At 44.9% G+C, this 23,454-nt stretch overlaps 1 protein-coding gene across 2 annotated transcripts in view; it reads right to left on the bottom strand.

The window, feature by feature from the left end:
- LOC135182289 (contactin-3-like) overlaps positions 1-23,454 on the bottom strand; it is a 163,999-nt gene that overhangs the window by 109,323 nt on the left and 31,222 nt on the right. For both annotated transcript variants that reach the window (XM_064156187.1, XM_064156188.1), the window contains exon 2: positions 12,262-12,396. In XM_064156187.1, the coding sequence (XP_064012257.1) occupies positions 12,262-12,316 (55 nt within the window). In that variant the 5' untranslated portion in view covers positions 12,317-12,396. The remainder of the gene's footprint in view (positions 1-12,261; positions 12,397-23,454) is intronic.

The raw sequence follows: 23,454 nt of genomic DNA, 5'->3' as shown, positions 1-23,454 counted from the left end.
GCTATTGCACACTGCCTTATTGCTTGCCTGTGAACTCTACTGCTGTGAGTTACCAGGAGCAGACCCTGGATGCCTGCACATGATCAGCCTGCATGGCTAGCTGACATCGTGCTGAGACTGCACAACATCTGCCTTCTGCACCTGATGGTCCTGCCTAGAATCCCTGGACATAACAGATCATCCAGAAGAAGCCAGGAGAACAAGGTCAGAGATTGTCTGCCTCTTTCCCCAGAAGCTGGGAAGATTCAAGCCTCAACGTCCAACAAGACAGAGTGCCCTGAAAGCATTTGGGCACTGTCTGGACTGTGGCCAGCCCCCCACAAGGGTAATAACAATAATGTGTGAGTAAATGCTGCAATGCCTCTTTGTGATTCTCCATTGCCTTCTGCCATAGAGCAGAAAGAGCTTGAGCCTATCTGCTGGGCAAGCAGCACCCTGACCACAAGCAGCATTTGGCCACAGAACCTTCTCTTCCAGTTCAGTTAATGCTTCTATATTTTGCTGCTTATTCCTAGATCTAGATATTATCCACAGAATGTTTCCATGACCATGTAGGAACCAAAATACTATTAAAATTAGTGGTTGGGGGTGGCAGAGTTCTGAGTATCAACATTAATAAACAATCTTAATTTGGGGAAAATGTCATCTCGCATCAACTCATTGCCCCTCCGTGACAGCCTTCTAAGATCTACAGCAGCACTTCTGCTTTCTGATGACACCAGTGATATCAAACAACTCAGAGCAAAGCAGAACTCTAAGATTGCTTCCTCATTTTGTAACTAATTCAATAAGCAAACAGAGCTTTCTCTGGGTGTAAAGCAGCCTGTTAGCAATACACCGGCGATCCCAGCTAACCGCTTCTGACAGACACTATTGGCAGGGCTGCATTTTAGCACTGGGACTGTACATTGGAAATGGACAAGAGAAGGATATTACTATTAATATGCAAACCCATTATGCATTAAGATACAGCCCTGCTCTGGCTGAATGCTGCACCTCTTAATGAAATCTGAATTTCAACAAGAGCAGTGTCACAGTAGAAAGTGATGACAGCTTCTTTATTTTTCCCTACAAATGGATTCTCATCCACACAGAAAAAAATCCTCCTTTATTTTTCCCTACAAATGGACTCTCATCCACACAGAAAAAAATCCTCCTTTCTTTTTCCCTACAAATGGATTCTCATCCACACAGAAAAAATCCTTCTTTCTTTTTCCCTACAAATGGATTCTCATCCACATAGAAAAAAATCCTTTATTTTTCCCTACAAATGGATTCTCATCCACACAGAAAAAAATCCTCCTTTATTTTTCCCTACAAATGGATTCTCATCCACACAGAAAAAATTCTTCTTTATTTTTCCCTACAAATGGATTCTCATCCACACAGAAAAAAATCCTCCTTTATTTTTCCCTACAAATGGATTCTCATCCACACAGAAAAAAATCCTCCTTTATTTTTCTCTACAAATGGATTCTCATCCACACAGAAAAAAATTCCTTCTTTCTTTTTCCCTACAAATGGATTCTCATCCACACAGAAAAAAATCCTCCTTTATTTTTCCCTACAAATGGATTCTCATCCACACAGAAAAAATCCTCCTTTATTTTTCTCTACAAATGGATTCTCATCCACACAGAAAAAATTCTTCTTTATTTTTCCCTACAAATGGATTCCCATCCACACAGAAAAATATCCTCCTTTATTTTTCCCTACAAATGGATTCTCATCCACACAGAAAAAAATTCCTTCTTTCTTTTTCCCTACAAATGGATTCTCATCCACACAGAAAAAAATCCTCCCTGAAAACTAAAGCAGAATGGCTGCAAGTTTCCAAGAGCTCTACCTGGTTTGCACCAGGGGAAGGTATCACTGGAATTCTGCTGATGCCCAGGAAACCTACACTAAGAATTACACATTTATGACTGCAAATATACTCCTAGTTTCAATTCAAGAATTCACCAGTGTGCTAGTTTGAGTCTAGCTGGCATATTTTGGTGAGAAGAATTGGGTGATAGGCTGTGAAAAGGAAACAATGGTGATGGCTGCTGCACTCATAGGCTTGCTGAGATGGATAAGAACAAGAATACAAACATAGATAAGGCAGTTGTTTGCTCTCTGGCTGTAGGGCTGTACCTCTCTCTAACCTAACCTGCTGTCTGCTTTCTAACCCCTCTGGTCGACCCTCCAAATTCACCTTGAGCATAAGGCAAAGTCTAGGGTAAGGTAGAGGGGTGGGGAGAAGGTGGAAGGGTGGTTGAGAGCTGCTCCTGGGAACTCATATTTCTGGGAGGGCTGTTGTGTTTCTGTAATACTTGTTGTCTGTTCCTCTCTATAGCTGTATAGATTTTCCATATCTGCTTGTGTCTCATGCTAAGCTGCAAATACAAAGCTTCATTCTTTGATTTTCAGGTCGGCTGAGTCTAGTCTGGGTGATCTGCTTAAGTGTGGGGGGGTGGCTAACACCCAAACCATCAACGATACATGGACTATGCAGGTGATTCTAGCTTACAGAGCATCTTCCCCTAGCCTCACATTAATTTCAGTCCTTCCTTTCCCCATCACAACCAGAAACCCATGCATTATTTCCTCACCTACCTTGAATCACCAACATGTTCATGTTTTGTACATCCCTTGTTTTCAAGAAATAGGGAAGCAAAACCAAAAGCACAAAACAACCAACAAAATAATAACCCAAAACAACCCAAGCATTCCTATAGCTTCTAGAGATGTTCAGTCATCAGAAAACAGCAGCTCAGCACATCAGTGCTTACCAAGAGGAAGATAACAAATGCACCTGTGAATACTGGGTGGGAGACTGAGCTCCTAACAGCCTGTTCATACAAGTGCAAGGTAATAGCGATTGAGGCCATGCTCATTACTGTGGGTAGATCCTACAGCAGCATTCAAAATATACATGTCCCAAACTGATGGGAAAACATGGACTAGTGCATCTGGAAACAGACCTGGGAGAGGGGCAAGGGAATAATCTTCCACATCAGCTGGCTTAGGAAGGATTTGACAGAAGGGGACACAGCCTCAGGTTGTGCTCGGGGAGGTCTAGGCTGGATATCAGGAGGAATTTCTCTCCAGAAAGAGTGATTGGCATTGGAATGGGCTGCCCAGGGAGGTGGTGGAGTCACCATCCCTGGAGGTGTTGAAGCAAAGTCTGGGTGATGCCATGATCTAGTTGACTGGCTAGAGCTGGGTGCTAGGTTGGACTGGATGATCTTGCAGGTCTCTTCCAACCTGGTTGATTCTATGATTCTATGGAATTCAAGCCTGTTTCCACACAGAACCACAGCATGATAGAGGTTGCAAGGAACCTCCAGAGACTGAGTCCAACCATCCTGTCAAAGCAGGATCACCTAGGGTAGGTCGCACAGGAATGCATCTAGGCAGGTTTTGAAAGTCTCCTGAGACTGCACCAAACGATAGAATGAACACAAATATTGTTCAATCATCTCACTGATCTTACAAGGTCCTGGTGTTTGGGATCCAGGGCAAGTGCAATGAGGCATTGGAACAGGTTGCCCAGGGAGGTGGAGTCATCATTCCTGCAGCTGTTCAAAGAGCAAGTAGATGCGGTACTACAGGACATGGTCTAGTGGTCAGGGAGGTGTTGGGTAGAACATAGACTTGGTCTTGGAGGTCTTTTTCAACCCTCATTACAAAGAATAGAAATATCACACTGTGGTCAGTGAGATCCCCTTTTTTTGCCTCTCCAAATCAATACAAGACAGAAGTTGTGAGGTCTAAACAGAAACCTGTCTGAGATCCTTTGCACATCCCCAAGCACACAAATCATCTGCCGCCTCATAAACCAGCCCTCTGGGTGGAGAGAGCCAAGGATTTCCTCTGAGGAGGATATTTCTGCTTTCCTCATGGCATGATTTAATAACAGCAATAAACCAGTGAGAACACAGAAGGTTTATCTTCATGCTCTTTCGAAAAATCAAGGAAGAGTAAAAATGTTTTCTCATTCCATAAGTCTCCTAAACCTAATACTAATAAAGAGGAAAGCTGTGCAGCTGATTCAGGACATTGCTGAGCCTGAGGGCTTAGCCTTTTTCCTGCATGAGACTGAAAAATAAATAAGATGAAAAAAAAAATAGAAGCCAAAAGAAAGAAAATGCCAAAATCAACATAAATACATAACATGATCTAGTTCTAAGAATCAAACAGACCACTAAATAAAGAATTAGAAAGAAAACATCCCTATTTGCAAACTTGAGTGTAAAGGGACAGAACAGGAACCAGGTTTAATGGCCAAATAGTTGCTGTGTGTGAAAATGCTGGGTTGGGTTTGGGCTCTGTTGGAGTTTTGGTTTGAGGAGGGCTTTTTTTTTGTGGTTGTCTTTTTTTTTGGGGGGGAGGTGTTTGCTTATTTTGCTTTGTTGGGTTTTATTTCAGTCTGAGAGTCTTCTTTTTTTTGCCAGGGTTTGCAGTGGCTGGAGGAAAAGGGTTAATGGTAAATGGGTTTGTTTGCCTTATTTGTGTAAAGTGCAATCAAGACAGCATCAGGATACCCTCTTTGTGGTGGCAAACAGAGTTAGAGGCTTAGCAGAGAGAGTCAGTCCAAGTGAAAGTGAGTCCAAGTCTGGCCCCTGACATGCTGTTTGAAATGTGCCCTTTCATCTCTTGAAGAACAAATATTTCATGCATTTACACCCACAGTTCTCCTTGTTTCTTTTCTTTGAACTTTCTCTTTACTCAGAGCTCTCTTCCCCTTCAAATGTCCTTCTAAAAGAGGTTTTCCTCTTAATTCTCAAGAGAAATTAAAAAAAAAAAAAAAGAGATACCTTTTTCTGTGGAGAAAGGAGCAGTCAGCTTTAGCAGGACAAGCCAGGCAAAAACAGCACTGAATTGGGAGGAAAGGAGACTCTAATGCCAGTGCTCACACCAGTACTGCTAGGACAGGCTGGGGGAGCACCCCCACAGCTGGGACTGGTAGAGTCATAGAATCAGTCAGGGTTGAAAGGCACCACAAGGATCAGCCAGTTCCAAGCCCCCTGCCATGGGCAGGGACACCCTACCCTAGAGCAGGCTGCCCACAGCCTCAGCCAGCCTGGCCTTAAACACCTCCCATCCCTGGAGGTCTCCTAAGTATCAGGTGACCTCCAGGGATGGGACCTCAACCACCTCCCTGGGCAACCCATTCCAGCCTCTCAGCACAGCCATGATGAGTAACTTCCTCCTCGTGTCCAGCCTGAACCTACCCACCTCCAGCTTTGCTCCATTCCCCCCAGTCCTGCCACTCTCTGATAGCCTAAAAAGTCCCTCCCCAGCTTTTTTGTAGGCCCCCTTCAGATACTGAAAGGCCACAAAAAGGTCACCTCCGAGTTCCCCATGGAGCTGACTCCTTCTCTCCAGTTGAGCAGTGCAGGGAAATGAAGCCAAAAGTAGTAAGAGTGGTAAGAAAAAGCAGCTGTTGTGCAAACTGCAGAGAAGCAGTTTAGACACTTTTGTGATGGGTCACTGCCAGCCACAGGGACTGTGACAGGCTCGAGGGCTTGCCCATGCAAACCTTGTCAAGTTCAAGGAAGCCAAGTGCAAGGTTTTCACATGGGTTGGAGTAATCCTGTGCACAATTACAAGATGGGAGGTGAGTGGATTAAGATGCAAGCCTTGCTGAGAAGGATTTGGGGATGTTGGTGACTGAAGAATTGAGAGTGAGCCAGTAGTGTGCACTTGCAGACCAGAAAAGCAATCACCACTTCACCCCTCTGCTCTGTTCTCCTGACATCCACACTCACTGTTATGTCCAGCTCTGGGGACTCTGATGCAAGAAAGGCAATGACCTGCTTGAGCAGCTCCAGAAGTGCCCATAAAGATGATTAGGGGGCTGGAGGACCTCTCTTATGAGGAGGCTCCCAAGCTGGGAGAGTTGGGTTTGTTCAGCCTGGTGAAGAGAAATCTCCAGGCAAACCTTACAGTAATTCAAGGAAAGTACTACAGGAAAGATGGAAAAAGACACTTCATCAGCAAGTGCACTGATAGGATAGAGTGTAACAGTTTCAAACTGATTTAGATTAGCTATAGGGAAGAAATTCTTCATTGTGAGGGTGGCAAGGCACTGGAACAAGCTGCTCAGAAAAGCTCTGCATGCCCCATCTCTGTAACTGTTCAAGGCTTTTAGCAACCTGGTCTAGGAGGAGATATCCTTGCAATCACAGGGGGCTTGAAAGGAGATGCTTTAAGGCCACTTCCATCCCAAAGCATTCTGTGAGCCTATGATAGATGATAACCTTAATTGTCTTCAGATGTTCACCATTTTGGCCAGGCACTGCACCAGCAGCCTGCAGGGTGCTTATCCTCTCACATTCTGGAAATGAAGAAAGTGCTCTGCCGCTCACCAAGACGAAGTGAAATCATTCAGGTCACTCAGAAGGGGAGGAAGCTTAGACAAGACTCAGGAGAAGTTGTGACACAGATAGAATCAATCCATGATGGCAGCACAGATCATGGCTTAGTTTTGTCCCTTAACTGTTCATATTTTTGGCCTGTTTTATTCCTTTACCTTTGAAGTTACTCTTCAGAGTAATTCAAACATAATGATACTAGAATAGGTGTTTCAAAACTCCTTTCCTAACAAGGTAGACATTATGAAACTCTCTCATATATATATTTAATGCTAACTAATCACCTTTTTGCTCCCCAAGGTAAACAGACAAAAAGGCTGCAGGATCATTAGTCACACAGATATAAGCACACATCAACAAACAGAAACCCCAGGGCCATTTATACTTCTTCCTCATTAAATACTCTCCCATCCCCACTTTGATGAACTGTGAAGATTCACATAGGATAAACAAAAAGCAATTCAGCACAGGACAGAGCACCAAGGGAATTGGTTCAAAATATATTAGCTGGAAGGACAGAGAATGCCAAAGTTTATCAGCCAAGATCAGCAGCATCTCCATGTCTGCAGCTACAATGTTATTTCACCACCCTGAACTGCAGACAGCTCTCTGTTTGTAAGCAGAGCACAAGAAAAATTGTTCCCTACAGAATCAGGATACTTGCTGATCTGTCTTAATGATGGGTTAAAAGTCATATTCTCAGACTGGTTTAACAACTTGTTTTACAAATCAGCAGTGTGCTCTTCTAAAAAAAGAACCTATCCTGAAATAAACTCAGCTGCAGCTTTCTCAAGTGGGTTTTAGAAGGATGCTGATCCAAAGGTCTACTGATAACGTCCCAGGGACTGAGACAAACAGTGTCAGAATCAATCACAGAATCAATCAGGTTGGAAGAGACCTCCAACATCATCCAGTCCAACCTAGCACCCAGCCCTAGCCAGTTATCTAGACCATGGCACTAAGTGTCTCATCCAGGCTTTGCTTGAACACCTTCAGGGACGGTGACTCCACCACCTCCCTGGGCAGCCCATTCCAATGCCAATCACTCTCTCTATGAAGAACTTCCTCCTCACATCCAGCCTGTACTTCCTCTGGCACAACTTGAGACTGTGTTCCCTTGATCTCTTGCTGGTTGCCTGGCAGAAGAGACCAACCCCACCTGGCTACAGCCTCCCTTCAGGGAGTTGTAGCCAGCAATGAGCTCTGCCCTGAGCCTCCTCTTCTGCAGGCTGCACACCCCCAGCTCCCTCAGCCTCTCCTCACAGGGCTGTGCTCCAGGCTCCTCACCGGTTTTATGGCCCTTCTCTGGACACCTTCCAGCACCTCAACATCTCTCTTGAATTGAGGAGCCCAGAACTGGACACAGCACTCAAGGTGTGGCCTGAGCAGTGCTGAGTACAGGGGAAGAATAACCTCCCTTGTCCTGCTGGCCACACTGCTCCTGAGCCAGGCCAGGATGCCATTGGCTCTGCTGCCCACCTGGGCACTGCTGCCTCATCTTCAGCTACTCTCTACCAGCACCCCCAGGTCCCTCTCTGCCTGGCTGCTCTCAGCCACTCTGTCCCCAGCCTGTAGTGCTGCTTGGGGTGGTTGTGGCCAAAGTGCAGAACCCTGCACTTGGCCTTCTTAAATCTCATCCCATTGGCCTCTGCTCACCCATCCAGCCTGGCCAGGTCCCTCTGCAGGGCTCTCCTACCTTCCAACAGCTCCACACCTGCTCCTAGCTTGGTGTCATCTGCAAACTTACTGATGCTGGACTCTATCTCCTCGTCCAGATCATCAATAAAGATGTTGAACAGGACTGGGCCCAGCATTACACAAGTGTCCAATCTCCAAACTACATGTCAGGACTGAGACTATCTGTTTTGAGTGAGATGAGTTAGGCAGCTGGAAATGCTCAGTTCAGGCTGATTACATCTGGCTTAAATTCTTGCCTCTGCAAGTGCTGACTAACTCCAAGCAACTCTCTCTCGACGGCAGTAGAGCAGTGTTAAGTCAGGGATATATATATCAATTATGGGTGCTCAAGGCTCCCAAGCAGTCCTGCTCCATCAACCCAGCTAGCTTTTGGCAATGTGAAAAATAGCTTTTTGCTTGACTTCTTACTGGTCCCTCCAATCCACCAACTCCCCAAGGCTACTAAACTGACATTTGGGAGGTATCCTAATTGAAGGGAGATGAACTGAAACAGATGCAAAGAATGGCTAGCAGGATCAACACAGGAAGAGGACAGTCTAACACAGGGCCAGAATCATTTGTACTTCAGAAGATTAGCAGCATTCTCCCTGTTACTGCAATGGTCACTGGGAATTCAGTAATCTACCACTCATTAGCTGAGTAACAGACATTTCCCTACTGGGAAACTTCATGGCAGTCAACAGCAACTGTAGCATTAAAACATGGAACTTTGAGAGATGTGAATTGAACTTGCAGCTAACATCATTCCACTGATACTGTCTCTCTTGATGCACTTATGTTTACATGGAGCTGCATTTATGACTAGATGTTTTTAAACCAGGAAAAGTGTTTGTTACCCTTGGTCTTAACACAGTTTAAGGTAAGAAACCTCTGCATTATCCTTAAGGCTACCTTCCTTCAAAAGGCAGCAAAACAAAACTTGCTTTCATGTAAGTAGCTTTTAAATGTGACACAAGAGAACCAAGATGACCCTAAATAAAAAGAATAGGAAAGATTAAAGGAAAAGAAGACACAATTCCTTCAACAGATGAGTGAGAAATCTTCCATCCTTGTTGAAGGTCATGTCCTTCTCCAAACAAACCATTACTGAGGTGAAAGGGATCCAAGCAAAGCTTTGAGAGACACCAAGAGTTCTGTAGATGTGTCAGCTCACACTCCAATACCTATTTGCAGCTTTCCAAATGGTGATGCTTACAAGTTTCACTCTGACATGGATCAAGAACTGGCTGGAGGACAGGGCCCAGAGAGTGGTGATGTCAAATCCAGCTGGCAGCTGTCACTAATGTTGTTCCCCAAGGATCAGTGCCAGGCCCAGTTCTGTTCAATATCTTTATTGATGATCTGGATGAGGAGATTGAGTCCTGCATCAGTAAGTTTGCAGATGACACCAAGCTAGGAGCAGGTGTGGAGCTGTTGGAGGGTAGGAGAGCCCTGCAGAGGGACCTGGCCAGGCTGGATGGGTGGGCAGAGGCCAATGGGATGAGACTGAACAAGCCAAGTGCAGGGTTCTACACTTTGGCCACAAAAACCCCAAGCAGCACTACAGGCTGGGGACAGAGTGGCTGGAGAGCAGCCAGGCAGAGAGACACCTGGGGATGCTGGTAGATAGTAGCTGAAGATGAGCCAGCAGTGTACCCAGGGGGGCAGGAGAGCCAATGGCATCCTGGCCTGGCTCAGGAGCAGTGTGGCCAGCAGGACAAGGGAGGTTATTCTTCCTCTGTATTCAACACTGGTCAGGCCACACCTTGAGTACTGTGTTCAGTTCTGTGATCCTCAATTCAAGAGAGAGGTTGAGGTGCTGGAAGGTGTCCAGAGAAGGGCAACGAAGCTGGTGAGAGGCCTGGAGCACAGCCCTGTGAGGAGAGGCTGAGGGAGCTGGGGGTGTGCAGCCTGGAGAAGAGGAGGCTTGGGGCAGAGCTCATTGCTGTCTACAACTCCCTGAAGAGAGGCTGTAGCCAGGTGGGGTTGGTCTCTTCTGCCAGGCAGCCAGCAACAGAACAAGGGGACACAGTCTCAAGTTGTGCCAGGGGAGGAAGTTGTTGGCACAGAGAGTGATTGGCACTGGAACGGGCTGCCAGGGAGGTGGTGGAGTCACCGTCCCTGGAAGTGTACAAGCAAAGCCTGGATGAGGCACTTAGTGCCATGGTCTGGTTGATTGCCTAGGGCTGGGTGCTAGGTTGGCCTGGATGATTTTGGAGGTCTCTTCCCACCTGGTTGATTCTGTGATTCTATGAAGTTTCTCCACATTATTGCTCGTAACAGCAGCAAAGAAGAAGCTTGTATTGTTCAGGAGTTAGCCTGCCCTCCTGGGTCTGGATGTTACCTCATGTATCATCTCAAAGTTTCCCCCTCCCTCTTCTCCATTTAAAATAAAATTACATTATTTAAATTCAATACATCAAACCAGAAGATTTGCATAGTCTGCAGTTTAAAAAGCCCCAACTTCAGAGTAAAGTGATTGTTGTCTTTCAAAAGAACTTTTTACTGTAGGCTATCAAAAATGAAATACTGGAGTTTGAGTCTTCCTCTCTTATGCAAGTGCTAATTCAAATATTTGTTATTATTCAACGAATAAAACACACACATTTCACAACCTTAGAGCAAAAACTACAGCAAAGAAAACATTATTAGCCCTTATCTCCCTTACCAAGTGAAAAAGAAAGACCTTTTTAACAGGCTGTTTGTTTGCAGGATCACTGCTCATCTAACACCAACACAATCACAAACATAATGAAGTCATTGGATCTATTACTATACCATAGAATCACAGGATTACTAAGGTTGGAAAAGACCTTTAAGACCAAGTCCAACCCTAACCCAGCTAACCCATGACCAGAAAATCATATCCTGAAGCACCACTTCTTGAATATTTCCAGAGATGGCAAAGCCACCACCTCTCTGAGCAGCCTGTTCCAACTCCTCACTGCTCTCTCAGTAAATAAGCTCTTCCTAACGTCCAATCTACATCTCCCCTGGCACACCTTAAACCCATTTCCTCTCATCCTATCACTGGTTACCAACAGCAGCCTCAGTACAACCTCTTTTCAGGTAGTTACAGAGAGCAATAAGATCTCCCCTCAGCCTTCTCTTCTCCAGACTAAACAGCTCCAACTCCCTCAGGCACACTTGTATGATGCCCTCCAAACCCCTCACCAGCCTCGCTGCTCTTCTTTGGACATGCTCCAGGACCTCAATGTTTTCCCTGTGGCTCCTACAACTGAATGCAGCATTCAAGCTGTGGCCTCCTCAGGGCCTGGTACAAGGGCACAATCACTTCCTTACTCTCCTGCTGGAAACAATGGCCAGGATGCCATTGTCTTTCTTGGCCACCTGAACACACTACTGGCTTACAAGTCAGCTGCTGAGGACAGAACTCTTCCTTTCTTTGTCACACACCCCTTGGATTTACTAAGGATGCTCAAGCAGAATGGATGTTGAATGAAAATGTCACCAAGTGACTTCTGCTGCTGCTATGAACATTGACCTTGGTAAAGAAAAACTCAGAGCTAGTGTGGCAGGAGGGAGACCCAAACAGCTGCACAAGCTCCAAACCCTGAGACTCAACTGAGTTACTGTCTGGCAGAGTGGGAAAAGCAAGCTTCTGAATTGGTGCAGTGATAACATAGCACTACTCATGAATAAACCCACTGTGAAGTACACCAAGTTGTGACAAGCTGCAGCTGATTTCTCCAAGGACAGGAAGAATTCACAGTTCCTAGTTAGAGAACAAGGGACACTGCAGCTCTTAAATCAGCATACCTACAATGCATGCATCACTAACAGCATCCTTCACATAGTCAAGTATCTTCTGCTTGCTTTGAAAGCACAGCCTGGTGCAGTAGCTTTGGAGGTAAGTATCTTACTTGCATTCATTCACTGTTAATACTGTGTATTATTTAAGCTATGTATTGCATGCTTGGCTTCTAAACTCTGTGCATTCACATTTCAACAGCTCCAAGGCTTTATTCCTCAAGTGCAGTTCAAATCTGGAGACAAACTTAAGTAGAAACCAACAGCAAGAAAAAGAATTTAGCTCTTCTCTCCCTTACCTTTGCATCAAGATATTTTTAACAGGCCTCTTAGTTTAAGTGCTGATATTCATCCAGCCCAAACACAGCCACAAATACAATGAACAGATGATGTCAATTCTATTGACATCATAGCTCTAAAGTACAACTTAGACATAATTGTGTATTATTACCTCCAAGACAGCCAACAAATGATACCAGGAACAGCTGTTTCCACAGCAGCAGCATCTTCAGTCACCTAAACTCAGTAATTGTGGTTGGGTCTCAGGTGAACTGTATCTTTAGTCTTCCAGGTGGCACGGTTTAACCTGTTAAAAGAACAAACATAAAAGGGAATCCCATGATGATCCTTAAGAACCAGCTTCCTTGTTAAATGCACTTCTTAACAAACATAAAGCTGTCAGATCCTCTAATGTTCCTCCTCTTTGTTTTTCCTGCGACTTAACTCTTTATAGAAGGTTGCAATATTACATTTAGAATATCTAGGTGGTGATGTGGGCTATAGAAATCAGCAGCAGCACTGATGGGTAAGGTCATTCTGTAGTTCCTCCTCCTCACCAACCTCCAACATTCCTTTATTTGTAGGAAACCATAGTTTTAAAGAGAGAGAGTGCCCATGAGGTGCAATCACACACAAAATGCAGTAGTTCAATGCCTTTGTTACAAGAGCTTGCATTGCACTCGTCTTGTATAAACCCTGCTAGCAACAACCTGAACAAGTGCAACAGCTGATTTAATTAAAGCCCTGTCCAACTCTTTACTCTTTTGCTTGTTCTTCCATGCTCAACCTGTACTCAGGATGAGTAACAGCACTGCAGAAATCTGAAGAAGCATATCTAGATATCAAAACACCCCCAAAACCTCTAGTGAATACATTGCACCCAAGTGCATCAGGTGCAATGCTATGAACTCATCTACTCCCTTCTGCTCACACTTTTGTGACTAGCTGGATTATAACCAGTTTACCAAGGTCTACCTGGCCTGACTATGATGTTACTGTTTTACTCTCTCTTTTCCTAAAGAATCTTCACAGGGAAATTTCTGGGAGTTGTGTCACAAGTGTGACATTTTGTGCATGTCACTTCCACTGCTCCTCTTTCTTCAGAGAAAGAGAAGCTGGGCAAAATCTGAGGTTGTGCAGTACGCTGACCAGACCAAATGGGTCCTTCTGGAACCAGATTACAACCATTGCACACAAGTAAAAGCACCAGAAAAAAAACAACCACTAATTGAGGAACCAAATCTAAGCTGTCTGAACATGCTTTTTCCATGTGAACTGTGTGAAGTTGCTAATACTTCTGTAAAATAGGTCTGAATTTCAAGCTAAGCATTCCCAAAGTTATGAGGCAAGGATGCATCAGAGTGCATGACAACTCACCAGGCAAATGTAAGCATCCCTGAAAAACACCCCATTGACTTTTGCTACAAGAACTGTGCTTCTTCTCATCCTGCAATCCCTGCTCACACAGGATACAGAACCAGCCTCACAGTGCTGAGAGTGGCATCCTCTCCTCTGCACTCTCTAAAGAGCTGCTTTTTTGTATATTTCTAAATCAAAACCTAATCAAACCCAAGCCCTCCTTGCCTTTTATCAGGTAATAGGCATTGATCACTCAGCAGGTATCTGCTGCCAGCAAAGCTGCTACAAAGAGGGATGCTTCCTGCAGGGCCACAGCAATTCTCAAGTACCTAAAAATAGGGGTACACTGACACATCTCACCCCTAGGCAGCTCTCTGGATCAGATAGTTTGAGGAATTGCAAGCAATTCTCTTAGCCCTTATGCTCTGAAGAAGTTTATCATATGCAGCTAAAGTGTAACTGCTTTCTGAATCATGTAAGTAAAACAAACTGCTGCTAAGTCTCCCTGTTTATAAAACCCCAAAACACATACACAACATTTTAATCCTTCCTATCCTGTGGCTAAAAATCCCTAGGGTCAGATGAACATACCAAGGAGGTCATATAAAGGGAGGTGGAAATGTTTTGCAACACATCAGCAGTTCATGCACTTTTAAAAAGAGTAATAAAGACAAAACCAAACTAAAATCCCCAGCCAGACAAAACCCAATCTAATAAAAAAACCCTTTTTGTTGAAACTTAGAATCAGTCTCAATCACCACCTCGTGTTTCCAAGGGCCATCTGCAAAGCCTTCCTCTAAGGAACAGTAGTTATTCATAAGCAGCCACAGGCCAGAGACAGGACAACCAAACACTAGTCCAGGATACAGCCCTGGCTGTGCTGCTTCACAGAATCACAGGGCTGGAAGGCATCTCAAAAGCTCATCCAGTCCATCCCCCCTGACAGAGCAGGATCTCCTACACCAGATCACACTGGAACATGTGCAGACAGGTGTTGAATATCTGCACAACCTCCCTGGGCAGCCAGTTCCAGTGTTCTGTGTATAGGGTTAACACTCCTGGGGGAGTGACCCTGAACCTGACCCTAGGGGTCTTGGCCCCTCCTCAGGGGTGGGCCACACTCCAGGTGATGGTTAGCCCACTCCCCCCACTTCCTGTGGTATAAAAGACAGGAGTTCTCCTGTCTCTTCCTCTCTTTTCGCCCTCTTGCTCCCTACCTGCGTTCACGAACACACACACACACTGATACTGCATACCAGCCACGAGGCAGAGACACCATCACACTACTCGGGTTGTATCCATCCCTGTTTTGTATTTTGCTGTTTTTCCCTTCCTTATCCTTTGTAAACTCCCCTACCTCCAATCCCTTTTTCTAAGTTATTGTTAAACTTTTCCTTTTTAACTTCCAAATCGAGTGAGATTGATTTATTGGGGTGTCCCTACCTTTTATCTCTCTCCCTGTCTTTTGGGGAAAGGAGGGGGAGGAGGGGAGGGCACTCTATAAATTCTATAAATTGTCATTGGGTCTACCAAATTTATAAGAGTCTCTGGGAACTTGCATTTGAACCCAAGACAGTTCTGTCACCCTCATAGGGAAAAAAAACCCACCAAACTCTTCATGTTGACATGAAACCTCCCATGACTCAGCTGCCACCCACTGCCCCTTGTCCTGGCATCCAGCCTCTTGGCACTGACCCTGCATATAGTGACAAACATGGATGAGGTCACTTTTCAGTCTCCTCTTCTCCCAGCAGCACAGCCCCAGCTCCCTCAGGCTCTCCTCCTAACAGAGATGTTCCATTCCCTTCATCATCTTTATGGCTCTGGGCTGGACTCTCTCAAGCAGTTCTATGTCTCTCTTGAACTGGAGGGTTTGAGGACCAGCTGCTTCCGTAGTAATCCAAAGCCACAACTGTGCTAGTGCCACTCTAGCAGAGCAAAGCAACATCTCAAGACACCCTCAGTTTTGGGTTGCAATGCAAAATCCTGCCATGGCAGTCCATGGAAGCCAGTGATTTTATCTCTTCAGTGCTTACCCCAAGCATTAAGGACAACCAGAAGGGCAGAGAGGGAAAGGGAAGGAGATGGAGAAAGAATACTAAAGTAGGTCACTCTGCTATGTCAGCTTTCTTGCAGTCTTGCAAGGGAGGGGAGGCAAAAAAGGAAAAGCTAAATTAATTTGATTTTCTTCAACTGCTCAGGGTGAAGTAGAACATGATAGATCTCGTTCAGGCCAGAAAAAAACCAAAGAACAAGGGCTTCAGCAGAACCTAAGAGAAGGGAAAAGGTTTAGCTGTGGGTCTAATAGAAATACATCCCATTGCCTGCATTGTATGTTAACAAATGCTAGTATCTAAAAGAGAGAAGGGTAGTTAGCAGCTTGCTAGCCTTGTAGGATTTAAATTACTTGAAAGGCTCCATTTTTATCTCCTCTCTAAGAGTTTGCTAATCTAGGATCTGTTTCTCAACCCCCAAAACTTCATTTGTAAAACATGACACTTGGCAGCGTTCAAATTCACAGCTTTAAGCCAGACAAACATTTCTTTGTGCTCGTTAACATGTCAGTTCTTTGCAAAGGAAGGTGTAAATTCATATGCATACACATTTAATACCAGAAGTATCTTGAAACTTCTCCTCAGTTCACTGTTAGGCAAGAGCCATCCCATTAAAAAACAGAAGCTAAAAGGAGTTTTTTCCTCTGCTGACACCACCTCAGAGTGCAGCTGGAGGGTACAAGAAGCATGAGATCCAGCAAGGACTCTCTGCCCTCCCCTTTGACACTGGAGCTGTCTCTGCCAAAATACTCCAAAAGTCAAGTATTAGGCTGTTGATAGATGCTCAGTGCATACCTGGCAGTGGAGCAAGCTTGTTGCTCTTGAAATTGCTCCAAAAGCAAGCATTATTGAGTAGGACTACAGCTCAGCTTTACTGTGTTAATCTAAGATGAATGTATTAATCTAAAAATTAGATCCCCATCAGAGGTAACAAGTCAAAACATTAGAAAGGTTGCAATGAGTTGCTTTTCCTAATATACAGATTCCAATTATCACTCCCATGGAAATCATCTATGAGGAGATTAAAAAGTAATCAGGTGACACTGCTGAGCATCTCTGTCACCCTCAGAGCTCCTAGATAACCATGGTTGGTTTTCAGATCATCCACAAAGAGGGAAGAAAGTCAGAAAGACTACAAAAAACCCCAATCTCATGGCCATGCTTCACATGTCACACCTAATAAATAGGGAACAGTGTAATATTAATGCTAAAGAATAAGTTTTACCTCCCTCCCATTTTCCAGAAGCAAAGGGGCAAATCTACATCATGGCTATGGTGCTTCTGGAAATCATAGAAGCAGTCAGGGTTGGAAAGCAAAGGGACACCTCTACATCATGGCTTTGGTGCTTCTGGAAATCATAGAATCAGACAGGGTTGGAAAGCAAAGGGGCACATCTACATCATGCTTTGGTGCTTCTGGAAATCATAGAATCAGACAGGGTTGGAAAGCAAAGGGGCACATCTACATCATGGCTTTGGTGCTTCTGGAAATCATAGAAGCAGTCAGGGTTGGAAAGCAAAGGGACACATCTACATCATGGCTTTTGTGCTTCTGGAAATCATAGAAGCAGTCAGGGTTGGAAAGCAAAGGGGCACATCTACATCATGGCTTTTGTGCTTCTGGAAATCACACAATCAGTCAGGGTTGGAAAGCAAAGGGACACATCTACATCATGGCTTTGGTGCTTCTGGAAATCATAGAAGCAGTCAGGGTTGGAAAGCAAAGGGGCACATCTACATCATGGCTTTGGTGCTTCTGGAAATCATAGAATCAGATGGTGTTGGAAAGCAAAGGGGCACATCTACATCATGGCTTTGGTGCTTCTGGAAATCATAGAATCAGGGCTGGAAAGCAAAGGGGCACATCTACATCATGCTTTGGTGCTTCTGGAAATCATAGAATCAGACAGGGTTGGAAAGCAAAGGGGCACATCTACATCATGGCTTTGGTGCTTCTGGAAATCATAGAAGCAGACCTTGTGGATCATCTAGTTCCAGGCCCTTTGCCCATGGGCAGGGACACCCCACCCTAGATCAGGCTGGCCCCAGCCTCATCCAGCCTGGGCTTAAACACCTCCAGGGATGGGGCCGCAACCACCTCCCTGGGCAGCCCATTCCAGGCTCTCACCACTCTCATGGTGAAGAACTCCCTCCTCACGTCCAGGCTGAATCTTCCCACCTCCAGCTTTGCTCAATACCTGGACTTAAATTTTATCTCCAAAACAAGTCCAGTATTTTTTACACAAAAGGCCTAAAAGAAAAGCAAGCAGCATCTGCTGTGGATGGAAAAGATGGAACAGACTAATAGCCACAGAATATATAAAGAGGATATATATATATATACATATATGTATTTACAGCCAGAAAGCTTCCCAGTTTTAGTGCTCCAATTTCAAGAGAAGCCAAACCTACTTCAAAACCATAAGAAGATGGAACCTGAAGTGATGGGAGCACATCAAGAAAAAAAAAAACAAAACAAAGGCAGGTTTAATTTTCTACAGGACTAATTCAGTAGTGAGACTAAAACAGTTAGGAAGTTCCAACTAAGCACAAGGAGAAGCTTCTTCACTTTGAAGGTGACAGAGCACTGGAACAGGCTGCCCAGAAAGGTGATGGAGTCTTTATCTCTGAAGTCATCCAAAACACACTTGGACACCATCCCATGTAACTTGCTCTAGGTGAATGTTTTCTGGCAGGGAGGTAGGATTAGATGACCTCCAAGAGGTCCATTCCAACCCCTGTCACACTGTGATTTCTTTATGATACACATCTTTGCCTTTCAGAGATAATTAAGTTCCTCTGAGATGCCTGCTGAAGACCACTGCAAGACAGTAAGGTAAAACCTCCACCAGCCAAACAAATCCCATAGGAAAGCAGACCCCAAGAAAAGAGAAAACCCAAAAATCAATCAACTTGATTCTCCTTCCTTCAAAATTAGCTTTCCAAAACCTTTCAGATCATGTCACAGAGCAAGCAATGGACAAGAAAGTCTGAAAGAAAGAGCAAGTCAGGGAGAGGTTCAAGAGTTGGTCATTTTCTGCAGTGACCTTAATTTTACTACCTAGAGCCAAGTGTAAAAAGCAGTAGTTCCCCAAAGGTGGAATCTTTATTGCAGTCTATCAAAATGGAACTTGTCAGATCTGGCTGACAAGTTCAAGGGAATGTTTAGGAGGAGCTGAAAGAATCTGTGGTGTCACCCAGACTAAATTAACCAGAAATTCCTAGAGCTTAGGAGAGCTACAAAGACCTAGACCTTACTTTTCTGTATTGATCTCAAACCACGAAGAAGAAAAGGAGCTGATGTGCTGTCACTAGAGGTCAGCAGACCTTTGCAAAGGGAAAGAGTTATTAGCATCTCATCTTGAGAAATTATGAGATTAGTTCTCCAGCTAATGATAAAGTCATTTCCACAGGGCACTGTAAAGAGAAGATGCACTGATGAGTGTGGGATAGCCCTCAGCAACATCAAGTAGCCCATTTCTTGAAGGAGGAGAAATATCCATTTCTCATTTCCCTCAAAATGAAATTACTGGCTGTGAAAAATTACTGTTATCTTCTGCATCATTAATTCAAGCTTCCGCCTCTTACAGTGCTCACTCTCTGAACCTAGAATGTTTTCATCATGGCACTGGTTTCTTTCAGTCTTAAGGCAACTACATGAAGAAAAACAACACAACAACCACCCACAATTACAAGATAAAACCCCCAACCCCACAAAGACTAAAACCTCTACACTAGTAGTAGATTTGCACATCATTTAAGCAAGCTAGTCTAATACTAGCTGGTCTCTAGACTTTGCTTCAAGATCAGGATAGAGCAGCTCACTGAGATCTGTCTCTTTTGCTATCAACCCAAAAGTGCTAAAGCGCAGGAACAAGTCAAGGATCTACCCAGTTCCAGAGAAGATCACAAATTCTATTCTTCTAAGATGTAAAATGATTACTTGTGCTAGTTTGAGCCTATCTGGAATGTTTTGGTGGGAAGGCTGCGAAAGACAAAACAATGGTGATGTCTACTTCACTCATAGGCTTGCTGAGGTGTATAAGAACAAGAATCAAAACATAGATAAGGCACTTCTTTCACCTGGGAGCTCCAAGCTGCATTTCTATAGCCTCTTTGCTGTCTCTCTGATTAATCCACTTTGCTTCCTAAGCCCCTGGCCAAACCTCCATTCTCCCTTGGGACTGGGGTAAGGTTGAGGGGTGGGAGAAGATGGAAGGGTGGTTGGGAGCCCCTCCTGGGGACTCAGGTTTCTGGGAGGGCTGTTGTGTGTCTGTATTACCTTTTACCTTGTATATTTCTGTATATACTGTAAATATCTGCTTGTATATTGAGCTAAGCTATAAATATAAGCTTCATTCACATTTCCAGAGCTGGCTGAGTCTAGTTTGGGTGATTTCCAAAGTGGGGGTGGGGGGGGGCAGGTAACACTCAAACCACTACAGTCCCACTAATGCAGACCTGTCAGTTCAAGGTGGGAATTCAGAAGTGGTTTGTTATTTGAAGGAAATATTTAATTCATAGAATCACAGAATACTTTGTGTTGAAAGGGATGTTTAGAGGTCATTTAGTCCAGCCCCCTGCAGTAAGCAGGGACATCACAGGATCACAGGATATTAGGGGTTGGAAGGGACCCAAGGAGATCATCGAGTCCAACCCCCCTGCCAGAGCAGGACCACACAATCTAGCTCAGGTCACACAGGATCACATCCAGACAGGCCTTGAAAGGCTCCAGGGAAGGAGACTCCACAATCTCTTCAGGGAGCCTGTTCCAGTGCTCTGGGACCCTTACAGTAAAGAAGTTCCCCCTTGTGTTGAGGTGGAACCTCCTGTGCTGCAGCTTCCATCCACTGCTCTTTGTCCTATCCCAGGGAGCAGTGACCAGTCTGTCTCCACCCCATCACCCCCAGTCAGCCTTCAGATATTTATAAACATTTTTAAACCCCCCTCTCAGTCTTCTCCAGACTAAGCAGCCTCAGGTCCCTCAGCCTCTCCTCATAAGCCATGCCCTCCAGTTGTCTAATCACTCTTGCAGCCCTCTGCCAGACCTTCTCCAGCAGATCCCTGTCCTTCCTAAACTGGAGAGCCCCAAACTGAATGCAGTATTCAAGATGAGGTCTCATCAGGTCAGATTAGAGGGGAAGGAGAACCTCTCTTGATGTGCTGGACACACTCTTCTTAATACAACTCAAGACTGGTTTGGGTTGGAAGGGACCTTTAAGGGTCACCTAGCCTAACCCCTCTTCAATAAGCATCTTCAGCTAGATCAGGTTGCTCAGAGCTCCATCCAATCTGAGCTGGAATGCTTCCAGAGGTGAGGCATCTACCGTGGGCAACCTGTGCCAGTAACTGTGACATAATCCCATGGACAAATCTAGAGAGCAGGGTATCTGAGTAATGTTTGAGATTGATAGGCTCTGAAAAAACAAAGCTGCAGAGGGTGATTTGCCATTGGAATGGGCTGCCCAGGGAGGTGGTGGAGTCACCATCCCTGGAGGTGTTCAAGAAAAGCCTGGATGAGGCACCTGGTCTAGTTGACTGGCTAGGGATGGGTGCTAGGTTGGACTGGATGAGCTTGGAGGTCTCTTCCAACCTGGTTGATTCTAGGATTCTAGGAAGTATTGGTTCCTACAGAGTCAGGAGCAGTGGCATGCTTCTGAAAGAAAAGCAGATGCAGCTAATACAGCAGCAATATGCTAAATAAGCATGAATTGACCAGTTAAAAGCTAAAGAAGTCTGACAAAAGAGTTAATAAACCCTGCTGAGCAACACTGTGCCTTGCTCCCCTCCAAAAAAAAGTTTCAAATGGTGCTCCAAGGAAAATCATGGCAGCTCTGACTCCTTTGGGGCCTCATTAGATCTTTGTTCCATGGCTGCATGGTAGCACCACTCATTAGAAGGAGCCTTTGCAGGCAGTAGTTGTGAGGCTGCCTGTGGCGCTTCCTTCTATCCCTACAGGGACTTGGACAATAGACAAATCACCCTGATCAAGTTGGACTGTAAGCACAAAGAGAATAAAAGAAACTTTTAGAGAAACCATTGTCAAGCACTAAATAGGATTTTAAGTCACCTCCAGTGTGTCATTAGCAGAGACTCTGCTAAATGTCATTTTAAACCAGAAGAACAAGCAACTGTTCTGTGGGCAGTTTCATCACCCACTCTCACCTGACTGCATTTACACAATGACACAATTAACCAGGTTGGAAAAGACCTCTGAGATCAAGTTCTACCTAGCACCTAACCCTTCAAATTAACTAACCCATGGCACTAAGTGCCTCATCCAGTCTTTGCTTCAACACCTCCAGGGATGGTGACTCCACCACCTCCCTGGGCAGCCCATTCCAATGCCAATCACTCTTTCTGTGAAGAGCTTCTTCCTAATGTCCAGCCTAAACCTGTCCTGGGGCAGTTTGAGGCTGTGTCCTCTTGTTCTGTCACTTTCAGCCAGAGTGCCCTGCTTCACCTGGCCATCCATCCTTTGCACTTACCTAAACCTTTCTGTTACTGTGCTAGTTTTAGCCTAGCTGGGATACTTTGGTGAGAAGAATTAGGTGACAGGGTGTGAAAAGGAAACAATGGTGATGGCTGCTGCACTCCTAGGCTTGCTGAGATGGATAAAAACGAGAACATAAACATAGATAACAGAGTTTGCTCTCTGGCTTTGGGCTGCACTTCTCTGTCTCTTTAACCTGCCATCTGTATGACTAATCCTTCTGCTTCCTAACCTCCCTGGCTGACCCTCCAAACTCACCTTGAACGTAAGGCAAAATCTAGGGTAAGGTAGAGGGGTGGGGAGAAGGTGGAAGGGTGGTTGAGAGCTGCTCCTGGGGACAGTTCTTCACAGAGAGAGTGATATGCCATTGGAATGGGCTGCTCAAGGAGGTGGTGGAGCCACCATCCCTGGAGGTCTTCAAGACAAGACTGGATGAGGCACTTAGTGCCATAGTCTAGTTGACTGGATAGGGCTGGGGGATAGGATGGACTGGATGATCTTGGAGGTCTCTTCCAACCTGCCTGATTCTATGACTCTGGTTTCTGGGAGGGCTGCTGTGTTTCTGTATTACTTTTTAACTTGTCTATTACTGTCTATAGCTGTAAATCCCTGTTTGTATATTGTGCTAAGCTGTAAATATAAAGCTGCATTCTTTGATTTTCAGATTGGCTGAGTCTAGTCTGGGTGATTTGCTTAAGTGTGGTGGGGCAGCTAACACCCAAACCATCAGTTACATGGAGCATGCAGGTGGTTCTGGCTTACAGAGCATCTTCCCCTATCCTCACATTTATTTCAGTCCTTCCTTTTCCCCCTGGAACAAAGAACACCTGAACTCCCACCTTCCCCACACTCATCATTCTGCAAGCAGTGTCAGAGAGCATCTCTGCTTTATATCTTTTGTCATGATGTTACAATCCTCTCTGAACACACCAACAGGTTTACAGAACTCAGTATCTGCAGTTCTGCCATTTAAGAGCTGTAACCACCGAGCAAAGCTCTAACTCAGCTGAGCCTTTTACCACAGGGAGTTATTCCACCTGAGTCAGCAAAAACACTGAAGCTGCAAGAAAGGAAGCAAAGAATGACATTCATTTTGAAGTCCTCAGAAATCCCACTTTAAGGCCACTGCTTTCCACAACTCACTATCACCAATTTGAGAGCTTCTTTTAAGCCAGAGGGGTTTACCTTGCAGCACCAGTGGAGACAGCTTACCTTGATCAGTTCTGGGACACTCATGTGAGCACTTCACAAAAGAACCAGCTTTGCATTCCTCCTCTCCCCCCCAGGTTTAAAGGGAAATGTTTTTAAGAGTCTTTTAACTCTTTTAAGCTAAACAATTACCTGATGCCACCTAAAATTAGGAAATCTAAGCCACAGCAACTCCAGAACCCCAAAAACTCACAGATCTTAGAAGGTATTTCCTGATCTTAATGATTCTATGATGCCCTATTTCAGAGTG

This window comes from Pogoniulus pusillus, chromosome 16, assembly GCF_015220805.1.
Source record: "Pogoniulus pusillus isolate bPogPus1 chromosome 16, bPogPus1.pri, whole genome shotgun sequence".
NCBI classification, from domain to species: Eukaryota; Metazoa; Chordata; class Aves; order Piciformes; family Lybiidae; genus Pogoniulus; species Pogoniulus pusillus.
This window is presented reverse-complemented; position numbering and strand designations above follow the sequence as displayed.